The 18,073-nt window shown below is 35.2% G+C and overlaps 2 protein-coding genes across 2 annotated transcripts; both read left to right on the top strand.

The window, feature by feature from the left end:
* Positions 1-538: 538 nt before the first annotated feature.
* On the top strand, positions 539-11,505 carry LOC8265372 (clathrin heavy chain 1). Its single transcript, XM_002528265.4, has 30 exons — positions 539-843; positions 1,110-1,314; positions 2,366-2,454; positions 2,607-2,685; positions 2,813-2,940; positions 3,379-3,477; positions 3,582-3,690; positions 3,851-3,930; positions 4,011-4,238; positions 4,326-4,391; positions 4,487-4,603; positions 4,711-4,908; positions 5,066-5,182; positions 5,360-5,419; positions 5,553-5,639; positions 5,882-5,965; positions 6,062-6,196; positions 6,308-6,370; positions 6,448-6,552; positions 6,627-6,739; positions 6,854-7,106; positions 7,198-7,334; positions 7,427-7,705; positions 7,791-8,793; positions 9,088-9,573; positions 9,677-9,847; positions 9,940-10,125; positions 10,343-10,465; positions 10,602-10,712; positions 10,910-11,505. Exons 1-30 carry the CDS (start codon positions 799-801, stop codon positions 11,069-11,071), a joined length of 5,118 nt encoding a protein of 1,705 aa, XP_002528311.1. The 5' UTR covers positions 539-798; the 3' UTR covers positions 11,072-11,505.
* A 1,890-nt stretch (positions 11,506-13,395) lies between these two features.
* Positions 13,396-17,421, top strand: LOC8265373 (GDP-Man:Man(3)GlcNAc(2)-PP-Dol alpha-1,2-mannosyltransferase). The gene is made up of 7 exons (XM_002528266.4): positions 13,396-13,886; positions 14,166-14,452; positions 14,960-15,146; positions 15,658-15,726; positions 15,838-16,031; positions 16,780-16,889; positions 16,967-17,421. Exons 1-7 carry the CDS (start codon positions 13,581-13,583, stop codon positions 17,209-17,211), a joined length of 1,398 nt encoding a protein of 465 aa, XP_002528312.1. The 5' UTR covers positions 13,396-13,580; the 3' UTR covers positions 17,212-17,421.
* Positions 17,422-18,073: the final 652 nt, after the last annotated feature.

Genomic DNA, 18,073 nt, shown 5'->3' with positions numbered 1-18,073 from the left:
AAAAATGATAAAAATAAAAAAATTATTAAATTGAGTGATATTTTATAAATATAAAAAATATTTAATGATATTATATTAAATATTTTTATTAAAAATTTAGTTATTAATTATTTTGTAAATAATATACCTCATCAAATTTGATAATAACTCAATTATTCGTAGCATGACGAATAATCAAGATATCATAGATCATATTAACCGTAAGAAATATTCTCTTAGAGTATCAGTAAAGTAATTTTTTTTAAATAAGTCTCAGCAAAGTAATTAGTTAATTACAAATTAGCGAATAACAATTATTTCCTCGAGATGTTAAAAATAAAAACGGATACCGGGTCGGATAATGTCCGAATATTGTGTTTACAGAGATCCAACAAATAAACAAAAATACACTCCATACCATAGTCACCAAAGTCATATTTTAACACGTCTATCTTCTTCATAAGATTTTCTTTTTCCATTTATATTTATAGATTTTTAGAATTTTTTAATAATAGTAAATAAAAAAAAATAAAAAAAAATAATCAAATTAATATAATCTCCTCAATTCACAATAAGATTAGATCTCTCAACATTCTCTCATTCACTTCTGCTGCTTCTTCTCTTCTTCTTCTTCTTCTTTTTCTCTTTTCTTAGATCCTTTTGGATTTCTAGGGTTTCATCGCTGCTCTAGATCTCACAATAATAATAACAAACATCAGCGACTTGAATCTCCATTAGTTTGACTTTCCTTTTTCAAATCGACGGTTCAATTCCAATCACAGATCTGTTTCCTTCATTTTGAGCCGTCGATCTCTCACCATGGCGGCCGCTAACGCCCCGATCACCATGAAAGAAGTTTTAACTGTAAGTTTTATTATCTTATTATTCATTTCTTAAATAGTGAGCTTTATTTTTTTCCTTTGAAGTATTAATAAGCTCAATTTAGCATTTAAACTCACGTGTTTGTTTATAATTTCGCTTGATTTGTTACCTTGATCTGATTCGCTTGTTGCATCTTCAGATCTGTTGATTATTTTTTGGAAAGACTGTAGTTGTCAATTATTTTGTATTAGATTAGTTGTTAATTAATTTTGTGTGATCTGTGTTCTTTTTTGTGCGTGTGTGTGCAGTTACCAACCATTGGGATCAGTCCACAGTTTATAACGTTTACGAATGTGACAATGGAGTCTGATAAGTATATATGTGTAAGAGAAACGGCGCCGCAGAATAGTGTTGTTATTATTGATATGAATATGCCAATGCAGCCTTTAAGACGTCCTATTACTGCTGATTCCGCTCTTATGAATCCTAATTCTAGAATTCTCGCTTTGAAAGGTACCTAATTTTTATTATCATTATTATGATTTTAAAATTTTAACTACTTGGTAATTATATTCATTTTGTTGATCATTTTCACTTTCTGTTTATTTCCTCTGATCTGAAGTTACTTCATTTAATTGGTGTGGACAGTTACTTTTACATATATATATATATATCTATATATTGATTTTGGTGTAATCCTTGGTTTGCTATATAGATAATGTTTTATCAAGTATACATCTTACTTTCATGATCCCAAATTATATATGTTGGTTTTGCTAGAGAGCGCTTAGAATCGAAGCTAGATATAGTGTTACCATTATTATATTCACCATTTTTCCCCATTTGTATTGATGCCTTTCATGCACCAGTGCTTTTATCTGTCTTACATTTTTATTCATATACTTTCTTGCCTAGTCAATATACACATTATTTTTTCCTAGACTATATTGTGGTTGATCTCTATGCTTAATCACGATATTGGTATATAATGTTAGTAGCCTGATAATATGTGATTTTGGATATAAACGTCAAACTGTTATACTTCCTTCATATGATGTTTATAGTGGTCTGTTAATGAATATTCCAACCAATGCGTGATGTTATATTATGATTTTCAATCCAGGATATAATAGGGTCCTTGATCATTGAGTGACACCTGAAGCTACTTTATTATTGATTCAATAGAATAGTTCACTGGTTTATAGTATCAGTTAGCCAGTATAAATTAGATCACTATTCTTAATTGTCTTATGATAATGAGTTTTCACATCTGTCTACTAATGATATCTTAAATTTTTATAATATCTTAATTTGCTTATATTAAATATGGATATCATATGCGATTTAATTTGTTCCATTTCCTGCTATAGATATCTTTCAATAACGGTTCTGTAAAAAACTTCTATGCTTTAGGCATTTTTATGTTTGTTGAAGCTAATAACTAATGCGGGCATTCTTTATCCACTTTTTGCCCCACCTTCTCTCCTACATTTTCCACAGTCTATGCTATATGAATGCTTTCGGGTTCCTCCTGCTGATGATTTTTGGTGTTTTGTTTTTGAAGCTCAACTCCCAGGAACTACTCAGGATCACCTACAGATATTTAACATTGAAATGAAAGCGAAAATGAAATCACACCAGATGCCTGAGCAGGTAATAGCTTCTTTCTATATTATTTGTTTTTAGATAATTATTGACAATTTGACACAACATTTTGAAGCCAATTATCAGAACATAAGCATTGTTTTAAGTTGGTTTTAGTAATTTGTGTAATCTGAAGTATGTTCATTTTTCCTCATGCATAGGTTGTCTTTTGGAAGTGGATAAGCCCAAAGATGTTGGGCCTGGTCACCCAGACATCAGTTTATCATTGGTCAATTGAAGGTAAGCTTTGTTTTCCCAACATCATGTCATGATGGCACCATGGGCTTGTACTATATTGCCTTTGTATTATTCTCATTTTTATTTTGTTTGCTACGTTATATGCCTGACTTTATTATCTCCAACGTAGGTGATTCTGAACCTGTCAAGATGTTTGAGAGAACAGCTAATTTGGTGAACAATCAGATAATCAACTACAGATGTGACCCTTCTGAGAAGTGGTTAGTTTTGATTGGAATAGCTCCTGGTTCACCTGAGGTATGTGGCTTTTTTCTTTTTACATTTTTGTCTGAAGCTTGTTAGACTATGATTCCTTTTCAAGAAGTTAACACTTCACCATTATATAAGAGTTTAGGGGGGAAAAGTGTATGGTTCATTTTGTACAAGAAACTTGTACATACATAGATGTATGCTAGTGGTTCTTGTATTTTTTGAATGCTTGTGACACTGGGGGCAGAGGGGATCTCCTCTCAATCAGCATGAGGCTTTTGGAATTTGTTTCCAATATAGTGAACTAGAATCTGCACTGGATAAATGCGGTCCATGCCAAAACTGTGATGTCTAGGTACTGTAATTAGTAGGGAACTCTTAGGAGTCTTATTTTGTTGCCCTGCATCTTCATTGCAAGTACTTATTTCCAGCACTTATTTACATTTGATATACATGTTGTGATTGTCTATTTCATATTGTCTACAGAGGCAACAATTGGTTAAAGGGAATATGCAACTTTTCTCTGTGGATCAGCAGCGTAGTCAAGCCCTTGAAGCACATGCTGCAGCCTTTGCCCAGTTTAAGGTTGGTGATTATTCTGACAATATAATGCTCCTTTAACTTTTAGCATTGCTTGTTTTTCGTTAATGAAGGTTAATTCATCTCTTCTTTTTATTTGTGTTGAACAGGTTCCAGGAAATGAGAATCCTTCAACTCTTATTTCATTTGCCACAAAAACTTTTAATGCTGGTCAGATTACATCGAAGTTGCATGTCATTGAGCTCGGTGCTCAGCCAGGTCAATTTTTTCATTCATTCTCTGAAATTCGTTTGTTTAAAAATCAAATGTGGAATTTGTAATACAATAATTAGCCTTCTTAAAATCCATTGTGCATGTAATATGCTCTACTTATGAGTTGCAAATAAATTGTTTTCTGATGTTGGAACTGTGTTATCAGGGAAGCCATCATTCACGAAGAAACAGGCCGATCTTTTCTTCCCTCCAGACTTTGCTGATGATTTTCCTGTTGCGATGCAGGTTCGCCTGCTGCTCATTTTTTTAACCCCTATTTGGTAATTTGTTATTAAAATATTAATTCATGATTTTATTAATTGCAGATATCCCACAAATACAGTTTGATATATGTGATCACCAAACTTGGATTGCTATTTGTCTATGATTTGGAGACAGCTAGCGCTGTTTACAGAAATAGAATCAGTCCAGATCCTATATTTTTGACAGCTGAAGCTTCATCAGCTGGAGGCTTTTATTCCATTAATAGGCGTGGCCAGGTGTTACTGGCTACTGTCAACGAGGCGACAATTGTTCCATTTGTTAGTGGTCAAGTATGTCTGTCTGCATGCTCTATCTGTTGCTAGAACCTGAAGGATGATTTCTATGTTCAAGTATTAATCTGGAAAATATTGTTACAGTTGAATAATTTGGAACTTGCTGTCAATCTTGCTAAAAGAGGAAACCTTCCTGGTGCAGAGAATCTGGTAAATCATTCTCTCACTTAGTTATCTTTTTAATGCTACATTGTGGTTTGTTTATTCACCGTATACTCAATTACTTGCCATCTTTGTGATCTCAGGTTGTCCAGCGTTTTCAAGAGCTATTTGCTCAAACAAAGTATAAAGAGGCTGCTGAGCTTGCTGCAGAGTCTCCACAAGGAATTCTTCGAACACCTGATACAGTTGCAAAGTTTCAGGTTTCTTTTTGTTTCAACTCTTCTATTGTTGATAATGTTACTGCTGCCTGATTTCAGGCCTTGTTCCAGGATTTGGAATTTGATTCTACCTGTTCCAAAATTTGCAGAGTGTTCCTGTGCAAACTGGGCAAACACCCCCTCTGCTGCAGTACTTTGGAACACTTCTAACAAGAGGAAAGCTAAATGCATTTGAGTCGTTGGAACTGTCACGTCTTGTTGTCAATCAAAACAAAAAGAATCTCTTGGAGAACTGGTTGGCGGAGGACAAGTTAGAGTGCAGTGAGGAACTTGGAGATCTTGTGAAGGTTTGATATACATTCTATTAATTTGAAAAGTTCTATGTGGAAAATAAATTGTTCCTCCTTATGTTCCATGTGATTAATTGGCCCATGTTTGTGTTGAGCAAATTTTGTCTAATATATTTCATCCACTAATTTATCTCATATTGGTGTGCCATTGTAGACCGTGGATAATGACCTTGCACTGAAGATATTTATTAAAGCTAGAGCTACACCAAAGGTTGTTGCTGCTTTTGCTGAGAGAAGGGAGTTTGACAAGATTTTGATTTACTCAAAGCAGGTAAAGGACATCTTTTATATGCATTGATGAATTTGGTCTACTGATTTGAATGCTGTTATGATTGTGAAAACCGTGTAGTCCTCTAGTTTCAATTTTTATCGTGCTTTTCTCACTAGCTTTGTGATCTTCGATCAATTTTGTATTGAGTTTTTGGTTTTTCTTTTTCTGTTGCTTTAGGTTGGGTATACTCCTGACTATTTGTTCCTTCTGCAAACAATTCTGCGTTCAGATCCTCAGGTATGACACTTCTTGTTGAAGTCAAAATATTTCATATATGCTAGTCCTGCAGTCTTAACATGAATTTTATGGTACTCTTTTTTTTTTCTTCTATAGTATGAAAAAAGATGAGCTATTTCAATTTTGTCTACAGGGAGCAGTGAATTTTGCTTTGATGATGTCCCAAATGGAGGGAGGCTGTCCTGTGGATTACAATACTATCACTGATCTCTTTCTTCAGGTGTGCTCACCATCGGTGCATACTAATTCATAGTCTCATGCTTAATCTTTTCTGTTGACGTTAATGCTATCTTACTTCTATCCTCTGCTGATCATTAGGTATTCCACAGAATGTTTAATATGAAATAAAATATCTTTTTTAGATTCCATTATGATAAGTAAAGCAACATCCAGATTAAGAAATATTACGTCATTGTTTGATTTATTCTTGATTCTAATGGATGTTTCCTTCTCTTAATTCAGAGGAACCTGATCCGTGAGGCAACAGCTTTTCTGTTGGATGTGTTGAAGCCAAATCTACCAGAACACAGTTTTCTGCAAACAAAGGTTATTATTTAACATTCCTTTTTGGACAATACGCTGTTATCTTCATCCCTGTATCTGTAGTCCTGTTCAACACCCTGATGTATGCTTTGCATGCAGGTTCTTGAAATCAATTTGGTAACATTTCCTAATGTAGCTGATGCTATTCTAGCCAATGGAATGTTCAGCCACTATGATCGTCCTCGTATTGCTCAACTCTGTGAAAAAGCTGGTCTATATATCAGAGCCCTGCAAGTAAAGTTGCTTGCTGCGTACTTCATATATATATATATATATATATATATATATATATTCTCTTCCCGCAGTATTTTATTTCTTAAAAGCTAATATTTCTTACTTGTGCAGCATTATTCAGAGTTGCCAGATATTAAACGTGTGATTGTCAATACACATGCAATAGAGCCACAGGTATATTCTGTTAAATGGTTGCTTGTTATGCTCGGAATGAAAAATGTAAAACTGCTAATTCTATGTGTTTGCTATAGGCACTTGTAGAGTTTTTTGGTACTCTTTCACGAGAATGGGCTTTGGAGTGCATGAAGGATCTTTTACTGGTCAATCTTAGAGGGAACCTTCAGATAATTGTGCAGGTGCATAATGTCTTCAGTGATATGTGAATAGTTTTATTATATTGTCTGAGGCTAACTTAAATGTATCCATGCAGGCTGCCAAGGAATATTGTGAGCAGTTGGGCGTTGATGCCTGCATAAAACTATTTGAGCAATTCAAGTCTTATGAGGGGCTGTACTTTTTCCTGGGGTCATATTTGAGTTCCAGGTATTCTGTTTAGTGAATGATAGATCTTTTTTGTTGGTTTTGTCTCCCATTTTGGTCATTTGACATTCTGATTTTATTTCTTTTTTGCTTCTCCGGTTTGAAATTGTGGCACAGTGAGGATCCTGATATACACTTCAAGTACATCGAGGCAGCTGCTAAAACTGGACAAATAAAGGAGGTTGAACGTGTTACTAGAGAATCAAATTTTTATGATGCAGAAAAGACGAAGAACTTTCTGATGGAGGCCAAACTTCCAGATGCAAGGCCTCTGATTAATGTTTGTGATCGTTTTGGTTTTGTGGCTGACCTTACACACTACCTCTACTCAAACAACATGCTTCGCTATATTGAAGGTTATGTTCAAAAGGTATGCTACTTATTGCTTTTGACATGCATGGTAACATTAACTATCCTATATATACACTCAATTTCATGCTCTTGAATGCTTTTCTGGATAGGTAAACCCTGGTAATGCACCGTTAGTTGTGGGCCAACTGCTTGATGATGAGTGCCCTGAGGACTTCATCAAGGGCTTGATTCTTTCTGTTCGTTCATTACTTCCTGTGGAGCCCCTTGTTGAAGAATGCGAGAAGAGGTAATCACTGCTGTACACCCTGGTTCTTGTAGCCTATTTTTTTTTTTTTTTTTGTAACTTCATCGGACTCATGTTTTGTTTGTGTTCTGCAGAAATCGGCTTCGATTGCTCACTCAGTTCTTGGAGCATCTTGTGAGCGAGGGAAGCCAAGATGTCCATGTGCACAATGCTCTGGGTAAAATTATTATTGACAGCAATAACAATCCAGAGCACTTCCTGACAACTAACCCTTACTATGATTCTCGGGTTGTGGGTAAATATTGTGAGAAACGCGATCCCACCCTGGCTGTTGTGGCTTACCGGAGAGGGCAATGTGATGATGAACTTATCAATGTGACAAATAAGAACTCTTTGTTCAAATTACAAGCCAGGTTTGTGATTCATCTAGTTATAGATTTTGTTATATTCAGAAATATTTCATATGTGGAGGTTTTCAAGCTGTTACTTTCAATACAGATATGTGGTTGAAAGGATGGATGCTGATCTGTGGGAGAAGGTTCTTAATCCGGAGAATGAATATAGAAGACAGCTCATTGATCAAGTTGTATCTACTGCTTTGCCTGAAAGCAAGAGCCCAGAACAAGTTTCTGCAGCAGTTAAGGCTTTCATGACTGCTGATCTCCCTCATGAATTGATTGAGCTTCTTGAGAAGATTGTGCTTCAAAACTCTGCGTTTAGTGGAAATTTCAATCTGCAGAATCTTCTTATTTTGACTGCCATTAAAGCGGATCCATCTAGAGTTATGGATTACATCAACAGATTGGATAATTTTGATGGACCTGCTGTTGGGGAAGTGGCTGTAGAGGCCCAACTTTACGAGGAAGCATTTGCAATTTTCAAGAAGTTCAACTTGAATGTTCAGGCCGTAAATGTCTTGTTGGATAATATTCGGAGCATTGACCGTGCGGTGGAATTTGCATTCCGTGTTGAAGAAGATGCAGTTTGGAGCCAAGTGGCAAAGGCTCAACTTAGGGAAGGACTGGTGAGCGATGCAATTGAATCATTTATTCGTGCTGATGACGCTACTCAGTTCTTGGAGGTAATTCGAGCTGCTGAGGATGCAAATGTCTATCATGACTTGGTGAGGTACCTCCTGATGGTTAGGCAGAAGGCAAAAGAACCCAAGGTGGACAGTGAGCTTATTTTTGCATATGCAAAGATTGATCGGCTGAGTGACATTGAGGAATTTATTCTCATGCCAAATGTAGCAAATCTCCAAAATGTTGGTGATCGTTTATTTGATGAAGCTCTATATGAGGCTGCAAAAATAATATTTGCATTCATATCAAACTGGGCCAAGTTGGCTGTCACGCTTGTGAGGCTGAAACAATTCCAAGGTGCTGTTGATGCGGCACGGAAAGCCAACAGTGCAAAAACATGGAAGGAAGTTTGCTTTGCTTGTGTTGATGCTGAGGAGTTCCGTCTGGCTCAGATATGTGGTCTCAACATCATTATTCAGGTGATTTGTTACATTCCATTGCTGTTTGTATGGTTTATTCTAGATATGGCATTTGGTTCTAGTTCTAGTTGCATGGAACTTAAAGCTTTTGAAATGTTGCATTAGAGTTTATAAGTGTTCTCCACATGTTGGGATTACTTTGGCAATTTAATCATATAGACTCCAACCCAATGGTTAATAATGCATTCTCCAATGAGTTCTATATTTGCAGGCTGTTTCACAAATTCACTTAGTATTTATGCTCTACTATGAATCTTAGCTGATGAATTTTCGGGTATGTTGTGAATGTTATAGGTGGATGACTTGGAAGAGGTCAGTGAATACTACCAGAACAGAGGATACTTCAATGAGCTGATCTCGCTCATGGAGAGTGGCTTAGGGTTGGAACGTGCACATATGGGTATATTCACAGAGTTGGGAGTTTTGTATGCTAGATATCGTCCTGACAAACTTATGGAGCACATTAAATTGTTCTCTACCCGTCTGAATATTCCAAAGCTTATACGTGCTTGTGATGAACAACAACATTGGAAGGAGCTTACCTATTTGTATATCCAGTACGATGAATTTGATAATGCGGCAACCACCATAATGAACCATTCTCCTGAGGCATGGGATCACATGCAATTCAAAGACGTGGCAGTAAAGGTTGCTAATGTGGAGCTATATTATAAGGCTGTGCATTTCTACTTGCAAGAGCACCCAGATCTTATCAATGATCTTCTCAATGTGCTGGCTCTCCGTGTGGACCATACTCGTGTTGTAGACATCATGCGCAAGGTCTTTACTTGTCTGTCTCATGTTATTTTTAAAACTAGTTGAATAATATTTTGCTCCTTGGTCTAACTCTTTTGAGGTTATTCGATTCCTTTGTGGTTCTCAGGCTGGTCACCTTCTTTTGGTGAAGCCATATATGATTGCTGTTCAGAGCAATAATGTGTCTGCTGTGAACGAGGCCTTGAATCAGATTTATGTGGAGGAGGAAGATTATGAAAGATTGCGTGAGTCAATTGATTTGCATGACAACTTTGATCAGATTGGCCTAGCACAGAAGGTAATATGTTCTCTTCCTTTTTTTTTTTTGGTCTTTTTATGTCCCTTCTGATAGAAGTAAGAATATACCCATGCTTGCATTAATTTGAGCAGATTGAGAAACATGAGCTTCTTGAAATGAGACGTGTTGCCGCATACATTTACAAGAAGGCAGGAAGATGGAAGCAGTCCATTGCATTGTCAAAGAAAGACAACCTTTACAAAGATGCAATGGAGACAGCATCGCAATCTGGTGATCGTGAACTAGCAGAGGAGTTGCTTGTTTATTTCATTGATCAGGTATCTATAACATTCTATAATTAATTATTCAGCATGATGGAACTAGTAGGCATAGTGAATTTTATTTGAAAAGTGTGTTTATAGATATTTCTTCGAGTGTCTTTTTAACACTCTGGTTCTTGGTTCTATCTTTGGGATTTGGTAACTTGTTAATTTATTCACTGGTTTAATATATATATATATATATATATATATATATTATTGTTTATTCTTGCAGGGCAAGAAAGAATGCTTTGCATCATGCCTCTTTGTGTGTTATGATTTGATTCGGGTAGATGTTGCTCTGGAACTTGCCTGGATGAATAATATGGTTGACTTTGCCTTCCCATATCTGCTGCAGGTGATTTTCTATTAAATTTTTAATCTAAGTTGTCTATTTACTGTGAGGAAGTGAGTTTTGCTCTGCAGATTGACTGTGGTGTTTAGTATGCTAAAATCTGGTGTATGATATCTCATTTACATTTATTTGAGTGCAGTTCATCCGCGAATACACCGGCAAAGTTGATGAGCTTGTGAAAGACAAAATTGAGGCTCAAAAGGAGGTAAAGGCTAAAGAGCAGGAAGAGAAGGATGTGATTGCTCAGCAGGTAATTAATTGTAAACACTATTTTATTGCTTAACAAAGACATTATATCATATGGGGTCCTCGTGTGCTTTTGGCACATTGGAATTGGCAGCAACCTTCTTGTCTTACTTATACTTGTTTAAGCCAAATGTTTATTGTGTCGTCAAAAGTAATTTATCATTAAACAGAATGTTAATGGATTGATGTGATGTGTTGCAGAACATGTACGCTCAGTTGCTTCCTCTTGCTTTGCCTGCACCACCAATGCCAGGTATGGGCGGACCAACAATGGGTGGAGGTTTTGTGCCACCCCCGCCTATGGGGGGAATGGGAATGCCTCCAATGCCACCTTTTGGCATGCCGCCAATGGGCAGTTATTGAGATGCAGGTGATCCTTTTTGTAGAATTTAGCTGTGAATCCAGGATGCTTATAAAGGAAATGCAAGCTAGCAGTTGGGGCTTTCCATTTGGTGGTGTTTACTGGGCTGTGGCACCTTTATTCCTTTTTTGTGCTTGTTTTGGTGGAATGAAGGTGTGGTTGGAATAATGCCTTATTTACTTTTTTTTTTTCTTTTAATTTTAAATCTTTAGGTGTGTGGATAAGTGTTGTAATATTCTTTTGATAGTTGAGGCATTTTTTGGCTGCTTTTAGAGGGCAAGCCGAGGATTTCCTGTATTTGTATTTTTTTCTTCCGCCCTTTTCAGTCTAGGAACTTGCCAAGTATAGTACGAAATGTTTCCATACCCATCGCAATGCACCAACTAGACCTATTATGCTTCTTTACTTTAATTGGCATCATTCTCTCTTTTACATATGTGATTTTGCCATTTAATTTTGTGCTGTATTTTAACTTTGAAATGCTAGTCCTGGGAAACAATTTATTTCCAAGTGTTAGTCAAATATTTTCAGTGTGTTAGCTATTGTGTTTCTCTACTTCACATGCCTGTCTGTTAACTAGATGAATATCTGAGCAGTAGACGGACTTATCTCCCTAGTGAGAAGTGCTTGTTTGTTATCTTCTAAAAAAAGGTTGCAGCAATGGTGTTTTAACTTTTCAAGTTTTGGTCTTGTTTGAATCGGAATGCGGACAAGCTTTATTGTTTCACGCTTTCTCATGTATCATGTCAATAAAAAGGTTACTATTGTTCGAATCATAATCTTTTTCTTCCCTTCAGAGTATGTTTTTCTTCTAGTCTAATTATCCACAAGTCAGTAGGCTTTTTAGCATAAAGAAAATGTGTATTAGTTTATGATTTCATAAACCAAAAGCCTCCTGTGTCATTGCTGGATAATGAATAGGTATGGAGAAGTGGGGACGTTGCGATTGAAAAATTTGGCTACATCTTAACTGAGCTGTTTTAGTTACTTGGCGAAGCATGGTGATTCAGTCTCATTTAACTAAAGTATAGTAGTTTCATCTGAATAAAATGATTGAACATAGATATGTAATTTTTTTGTTTTGATGGAAAATAGACTTCCATTAGATAGCTAATTTTAGTTGCACTTGTACTAAAAATCTTTAAGTTGCAGCTTCTTACGGGAAGAGTTTTTTTTTCTTTTGCCGATTATGTGAAGAGTTGAGATAGCTTATTTTCAGATAGAAACAGATTAAATTATCTAAGATAATTTCAATAAAATGATGAAAGAAGAATTCAGAGTAATAATTGCCGGGACGAGTCTTACATTTAACTAGACCTGTTCATGGGCCGGGTCTGACTTGATTTTGGATAAGTCCGAGTCTGCCTAGGCCCGACCCGACTCTGAAATTTTTTAAAAAGTTCGGCCCGGCCCGGTTAATTATTAAATCTGTAAATAGAGGTTGGACATGGCGGGCTCGGGTCAGGCCTGGTCCGGCCCGACCGACAATTCAACACAAATATTCAAATTTAAATTCAATTTCAACACAAATATTTAAAATTTAAACCTAATTTATTATTAATAACAATAAATAGAAATAATATGTAGCTAAGTGGTATATAGTATTTAATTATAAATTGAAGGTCACAGGTTCAAGTGTTATGTATGATATTTTTTTTTAATTAAACTAGACATCGAGCCCGGCCCGAGTAGTACGGGTGAGTACTCAAGCCCATGAACATGTCTAAATTTAACACAATTATAGCATAAGTGCATTTAAGATTATTTGAAAAAAAATAAATTTGAAAGTAAATTTTTACATCCAAATATTACCTTATTAAATTGGTATGATACACTAAAGAGAAAAGGCTAATTACAACTGTGCCTTTAACTTAATATAATACCAAAGAAAAGTAATGAGCACCTGTAAAAAATTTGACTTTCGATTTTGAAAGAAATACCTATTCTTCAAATATAACAAATACTTTCCTAACAAAGCATATATTCTTTTTTAAAATTAAGAAAAAAATAAGTATTACTAAAAAGCTATTGCATTTAATAATATAGTCCTTAGTTTAATTTTCTTTTTCAATTTTTGAAATGTAATTCCTTTTTCTCTTACTATATCCTATCAATTATACTTTTACAATAAAATAAAATATTAATAAAACATATATATTTAATATTTATCCTTAAACTCTTCTCAAAAAGAAAAAAGAATTAAACTGATCACCTTAAATACTTCGAGAAATATTAAAAAGATAGCACATTTAATGAGTAATTTATTATTAAAATTTATTTTATACACTATTTATTTATATAGTTTAAACTCTTAATGCAACACGTCCCTCAAAATTTAAAAGATTAGTTACCCGATGCAAAAGGGTCCAACCGCAATCTTTCATTCTTCGACAAAGTGAAAACCCGCAAAAGCGAGAAACCAAGAACATCAGTTGTATATTCGATCTTCACAGCCTGAGTCTTGAATCTCCATATCGCCAATTGATATATTTCTCTCCTTATTGATACATAATGGAGAATGTGATTTATCTTTTTATTATCCCTGTTTTCACTGCTATATTTACCTTACTGTCAACCTTTGCTTCTCAAATAATCAATGGCAGACTTAACAGAAAACAGGCAGTTGGGTTCTTCCACCCTTTCACTAATGACGGTGGTGGTGGAGAAAGAGTTCTTTGGTGTGCTGTTAAAGCTATACAAGAAGAAAGTCCTCATCTTGACTGTGTAATTTATACTGGTGATCATGATGCTTCTCCTCAATCATTAGCATCTCGTGCGACCGATCGATTTGGTGTTAATTTGCTTTACCCACCAATGGTAATTCGCTCATGATTAATGGGTTTATTTTTTTCTACAGATATAAATTGAATTTTGTGGAATTTTAATTAATGGTTTTGAGATATAGGATCATTATTTTTGGGAATTTTGGATTAAGGGGTTTTAATTGGTTTTGATAGATAGAATAGGATTTTAGACTATTGGATTAATGTGTTCTATTTGGTTTGACAGATGGAGTCAGTATTTTTTGCAATTTGGATTAATGGGTTTGGTTTTGGTGTTTGTTTTGATGATGCTTTTGTAATGCTTGGATTATAGGTGGTGCATCTTTATAAAAGGAAATGGGTTGAAGAAACTAGTTATCCTCGTTTCACTGTGATTGGTCAAAGTTTTGGTTCGATTTATCTTGCTTGGGAAGCTTTATGCAAGTTTCCTCCTTTGTATTATTTTGATACTTGTGGATATGCTTTTACTTACCCACTTGCTCGGATTTTTGGATGCAAAGTTATTTGTTACACTCATTATCCTACTATCAGTTTAGATATGATTTCTCGCGTTCGTGATCGGAGCTCAATGTACAACAATAATGCATCAATTGCCAGGAGGTTAGAGTTTTCTTATAGTTTGTTAGATATTGGAAGATAATGGTGTTTAAGTTAATATTTTTGTTCCATGGATGGTTTCTAGATTGATCTATACTTTTGAGTTCTATACCTTCATCAAAATGGTTGTTTTGGAGGCTCACTATATCTATAAGTTCATTTGTTTGCCCATTTTCCATTACTGGGATTGATGCTTGCTGAACTTAGCACTTCCCTTATTTGTGGGGAAGTTAGGAAATTATATTCAATATGGTGAAGATCCTATTCTGGGTTTTGTTGCTTTAAAATTTGTTGTAGGAATAAGGAAAAATATAGAAATGAAACATTTCTTTAACTAAGAAAAGACCGAAAACGAGATTTCTTCTCAGGAATTTATCTTTCAGTGAAATAGAATGAACTTTTTCTTATGTATTCTTACAGTCTATATTGCTCTAGTAGATTTAAAATTGGACAGCTTCACAATGCTGTTTCTCTATTTTATACAGAGTCTAACAAACTTTCTTGTGGCAGTGGTTGGCTATCGCGATGCAAAATCATTTACTATACTTTCTTTAGTTGGATGTATGGGTTTGTAGGTTCTTGTGCACACCTTGCTATCGTGAACTCTTCATGGACACAATCTCACATTGAAAAGCTTTGGAAAATTCCTAACCGTATCAAACGAGTCTATCCTCCTTGTGATACATCAGGGCTTCAGGTTGGTAGCATGTACTGTTTCTTCAGTGTAGGAAATAATATGGTATTTATCTCTATTCTTGAGTGTTCTTTCAAACTCTTTCTCATATCGAGTGGCTGTTCTGCACACTTTGATTCCAAACCCTAGTTTTATTATGGCACCAAGAAATGGACTCTTTATATCTCTATTATTGGCAAGGTTTGCTTGAGATGGTGGTGTTCTATTCTGGAAATTACTTTAACATGCTGTTTTCTCCTTACTGGAAAATTCAAATTCACGTAAATGGCTTTATATGCATTATAGTGAGAAGTTTGTGAAATGCTGAGATGTTTAAAAGTTATCATCCATTGTTTGTAGTATTCTTGTTTGCTTGGTTGGTGACTTGTTAATTGGTTTGATCTTCACTGTTCATGCGAGCATGTAAGTTGAAGGGACAAATTTTAATGCATTTTTGTTTGTCAGTAAATCAGTTTCCTACTTGAACGTTACAAAATTTTGCACTTAGATTGTAATAAGTTGGAAGTCCAAACAGGCGCTTCCTTTGGAAAGATCGGTAGACCCTCCAAGATTTGTATCTGTAGCTCAATTTCGTCCTGAGAAGGTGGGCATACTTACGAAAACCTTATGTGCACAAGGTATTGCTGTTTTAGTGGCTCATTTCTGGGGCCTTTGTTTGGTATCTCAGCCCTCATAGCTAGTTTTCTTGTTTCAGGCACATTCTCTTCAACTTGAGGCTTTTGCTGTCGCCATTGGGAAACTAGATGCTGACTCGCCAAGACCTAAGCTTCAGTTTGTCGGTAGCTGTCGAAACAATTTTGACGAAGAAAGGCTACAGAAATTGCAGGACAAAGCAATTGAACTGAAGGTCAATGGGGATGTGGAGTTCTATAAAAATGTCTTGTACAGGTTTGTATCAACAATAATAACTCTACGATCAGGATAATCATGACAGCAACTTATTCAAAATTCAAAAAAATTATTAAAATATACAAACTCAAATAGGATATTCTCCTCCTATGCATGTACACACTTTCAAATTAAACTGCTTGTATGTTTTGCATTGGGGTAGATGGGATATGGAGTGTATATTCCACAAATGGAAGTATCAGTGGAGCATGTTTTAGAGTTGCCATTAGTTTTTTTTTTTTTCTTTTCTTTTTCCAATTGTTTTATGCTTAAGATAAATTTCGTGTTTCCCACATGACAAGAGTCTTAATGTTCTCTTCCTCTATAATGATGATGGATCCAAAAGTTGCTAATCTTGGACTCTTGATTCGCTTAAATCTTACATCGTTACCCAAGAATCAATTTTGTTTTCTATGGCTAGCAGTTATGCTCAATAGTCTTACAAGAAACAACTGATATAGATTGCTTGCAGATGTGCTTAAAATTTTAAGGATGGTAATATCTGTGTGGTGGGGGAATCATGGAAATGGACATCTTGCGACACTGAGTCCTGCAACTTTATGATGTTCCTATCCCTAACTGTCAGTATGTTCTTGTTTGGCATCAGCTGAGATACTCAGCTCCATTGGTTAAGGAATTGTGTCATGATGTCTTAACTGCTGAAACTAAGCCCTTGTGTTGTTGAGAATTCTCATGATGATACTAGTTATTAGATATGCGTCCTTACTAAAACTTTCACTATTTGCAGGGACTTGGTAAGTCTTTTGGGAGGTGCAATTGTCGGGATGCATTCCATGATAGATGAGCACTTTGGCATCTGCGTTGTAGAGTATATGGCTGCAGGAGCCATACCGATTGGTGGGTATCTGTAAGTGATTCTTATTTACATATGGTTTGTTTTCTTCATGCTCATAATTTTTCTTCGAATTCTTCAGCTCATAATTCTGCTGGACCAAAGATGGACATTGTTTTGGAAGAAGATGGGGAGCAAACAGGATTTCTTTGCCAGAATGTGGAAGAATATGCAGATGCCATCTTGAGTGTGTTGCGAATGCCGGATACTGAGACACTCAAGATGGCTGCAGCTGGCAGGAAAAGGGCAAACAGGTTTTCTGAGCAAAGATTTTATGAAGATTTCAAAGCTGCAATTCGACCAATAGTAAATCAAGCATCTAGATGACAGAACTAGCAATACTGCAGCATATTTGTTAACTGTAGAACCTTTTTTTATTTTATCAAGAACTGTAGAACTGAGTTATACTTGTTACTTCTTGATCTTTCTTTCTTTTGGTTTTCTATTGACCAGGTAAACTTTTCACTGGGCCTGTAAATTTGATTGGAAATGTAAAATTGTAGAATTTTCAATTTTGTAAAACGTTTTAGTTGACAATTTGAGTCCTGAAAATTCTCTGGTGAAAGTATGGAAACTAGAAAATAAAATTTTATACTGACATATAAAGAAGAAAGCATCCATGTTTGGTATGTACTAAATTTGCCAGTGAAACTTGCAATCCATATATGTATTCAGAGGTTTCAAAGAGCCTCTGTAAGAAACCATAAATGAGAAAAAAGGATAACTTGAAAAATAAAGGAACATTTATGCTTAATAATTCTTTTTCTCAAAAATAAGTTTTACATTTGCTTTATACAGTTCAATTAACCTTTCACTCTCTAAAAGAAAAATCATATATGCAAGTGGAAATTTAACAAAATAGTGAATAATATATAATACTCAAATTAATTGATCATGTATGAAACTAGTACAAAAATAATTCTATCAACACAATTAAACAGTTAAGAAAAGGAAAAGATTGCAAATGCCCTTCAATGGTAATTGAAAACAGGCCCTTCAATGGTAATTGAAAACAGGCCCTTCAATGGTAATTGAAAACAGAGACGAAAGGTTTTGTAATTCTTGAAGGGCATTTGTAATTTTTGTAATTCCTCCTAAATAAAATCTAAATGTAAGTTTTGCTTCAATTGTTGAGAGCAGAACCGACGGTGTATTTAATAGGATAAACCTCCAGGCATTATTTATAGGA

Source organism: Ricinus communis, chromosome 6 (assembly GCF_019578655.1).
Source record: "Ricinus communis isolate WT05 ecotype wild-type chromosome 6, ASM1957865v1, whole genome shotgun sequence".
Taxonomy (NCBI): domain Eukaryota; kingdom Viridiplantae; phylum Streptophyta; class Magnoliopsida; order Malpighiales; family Euphorbiaceae; genus Ricinus; species Ricinus communis.
This window is presented reverse-complemented; position numbering and strand designations above follow the sequence as displayed.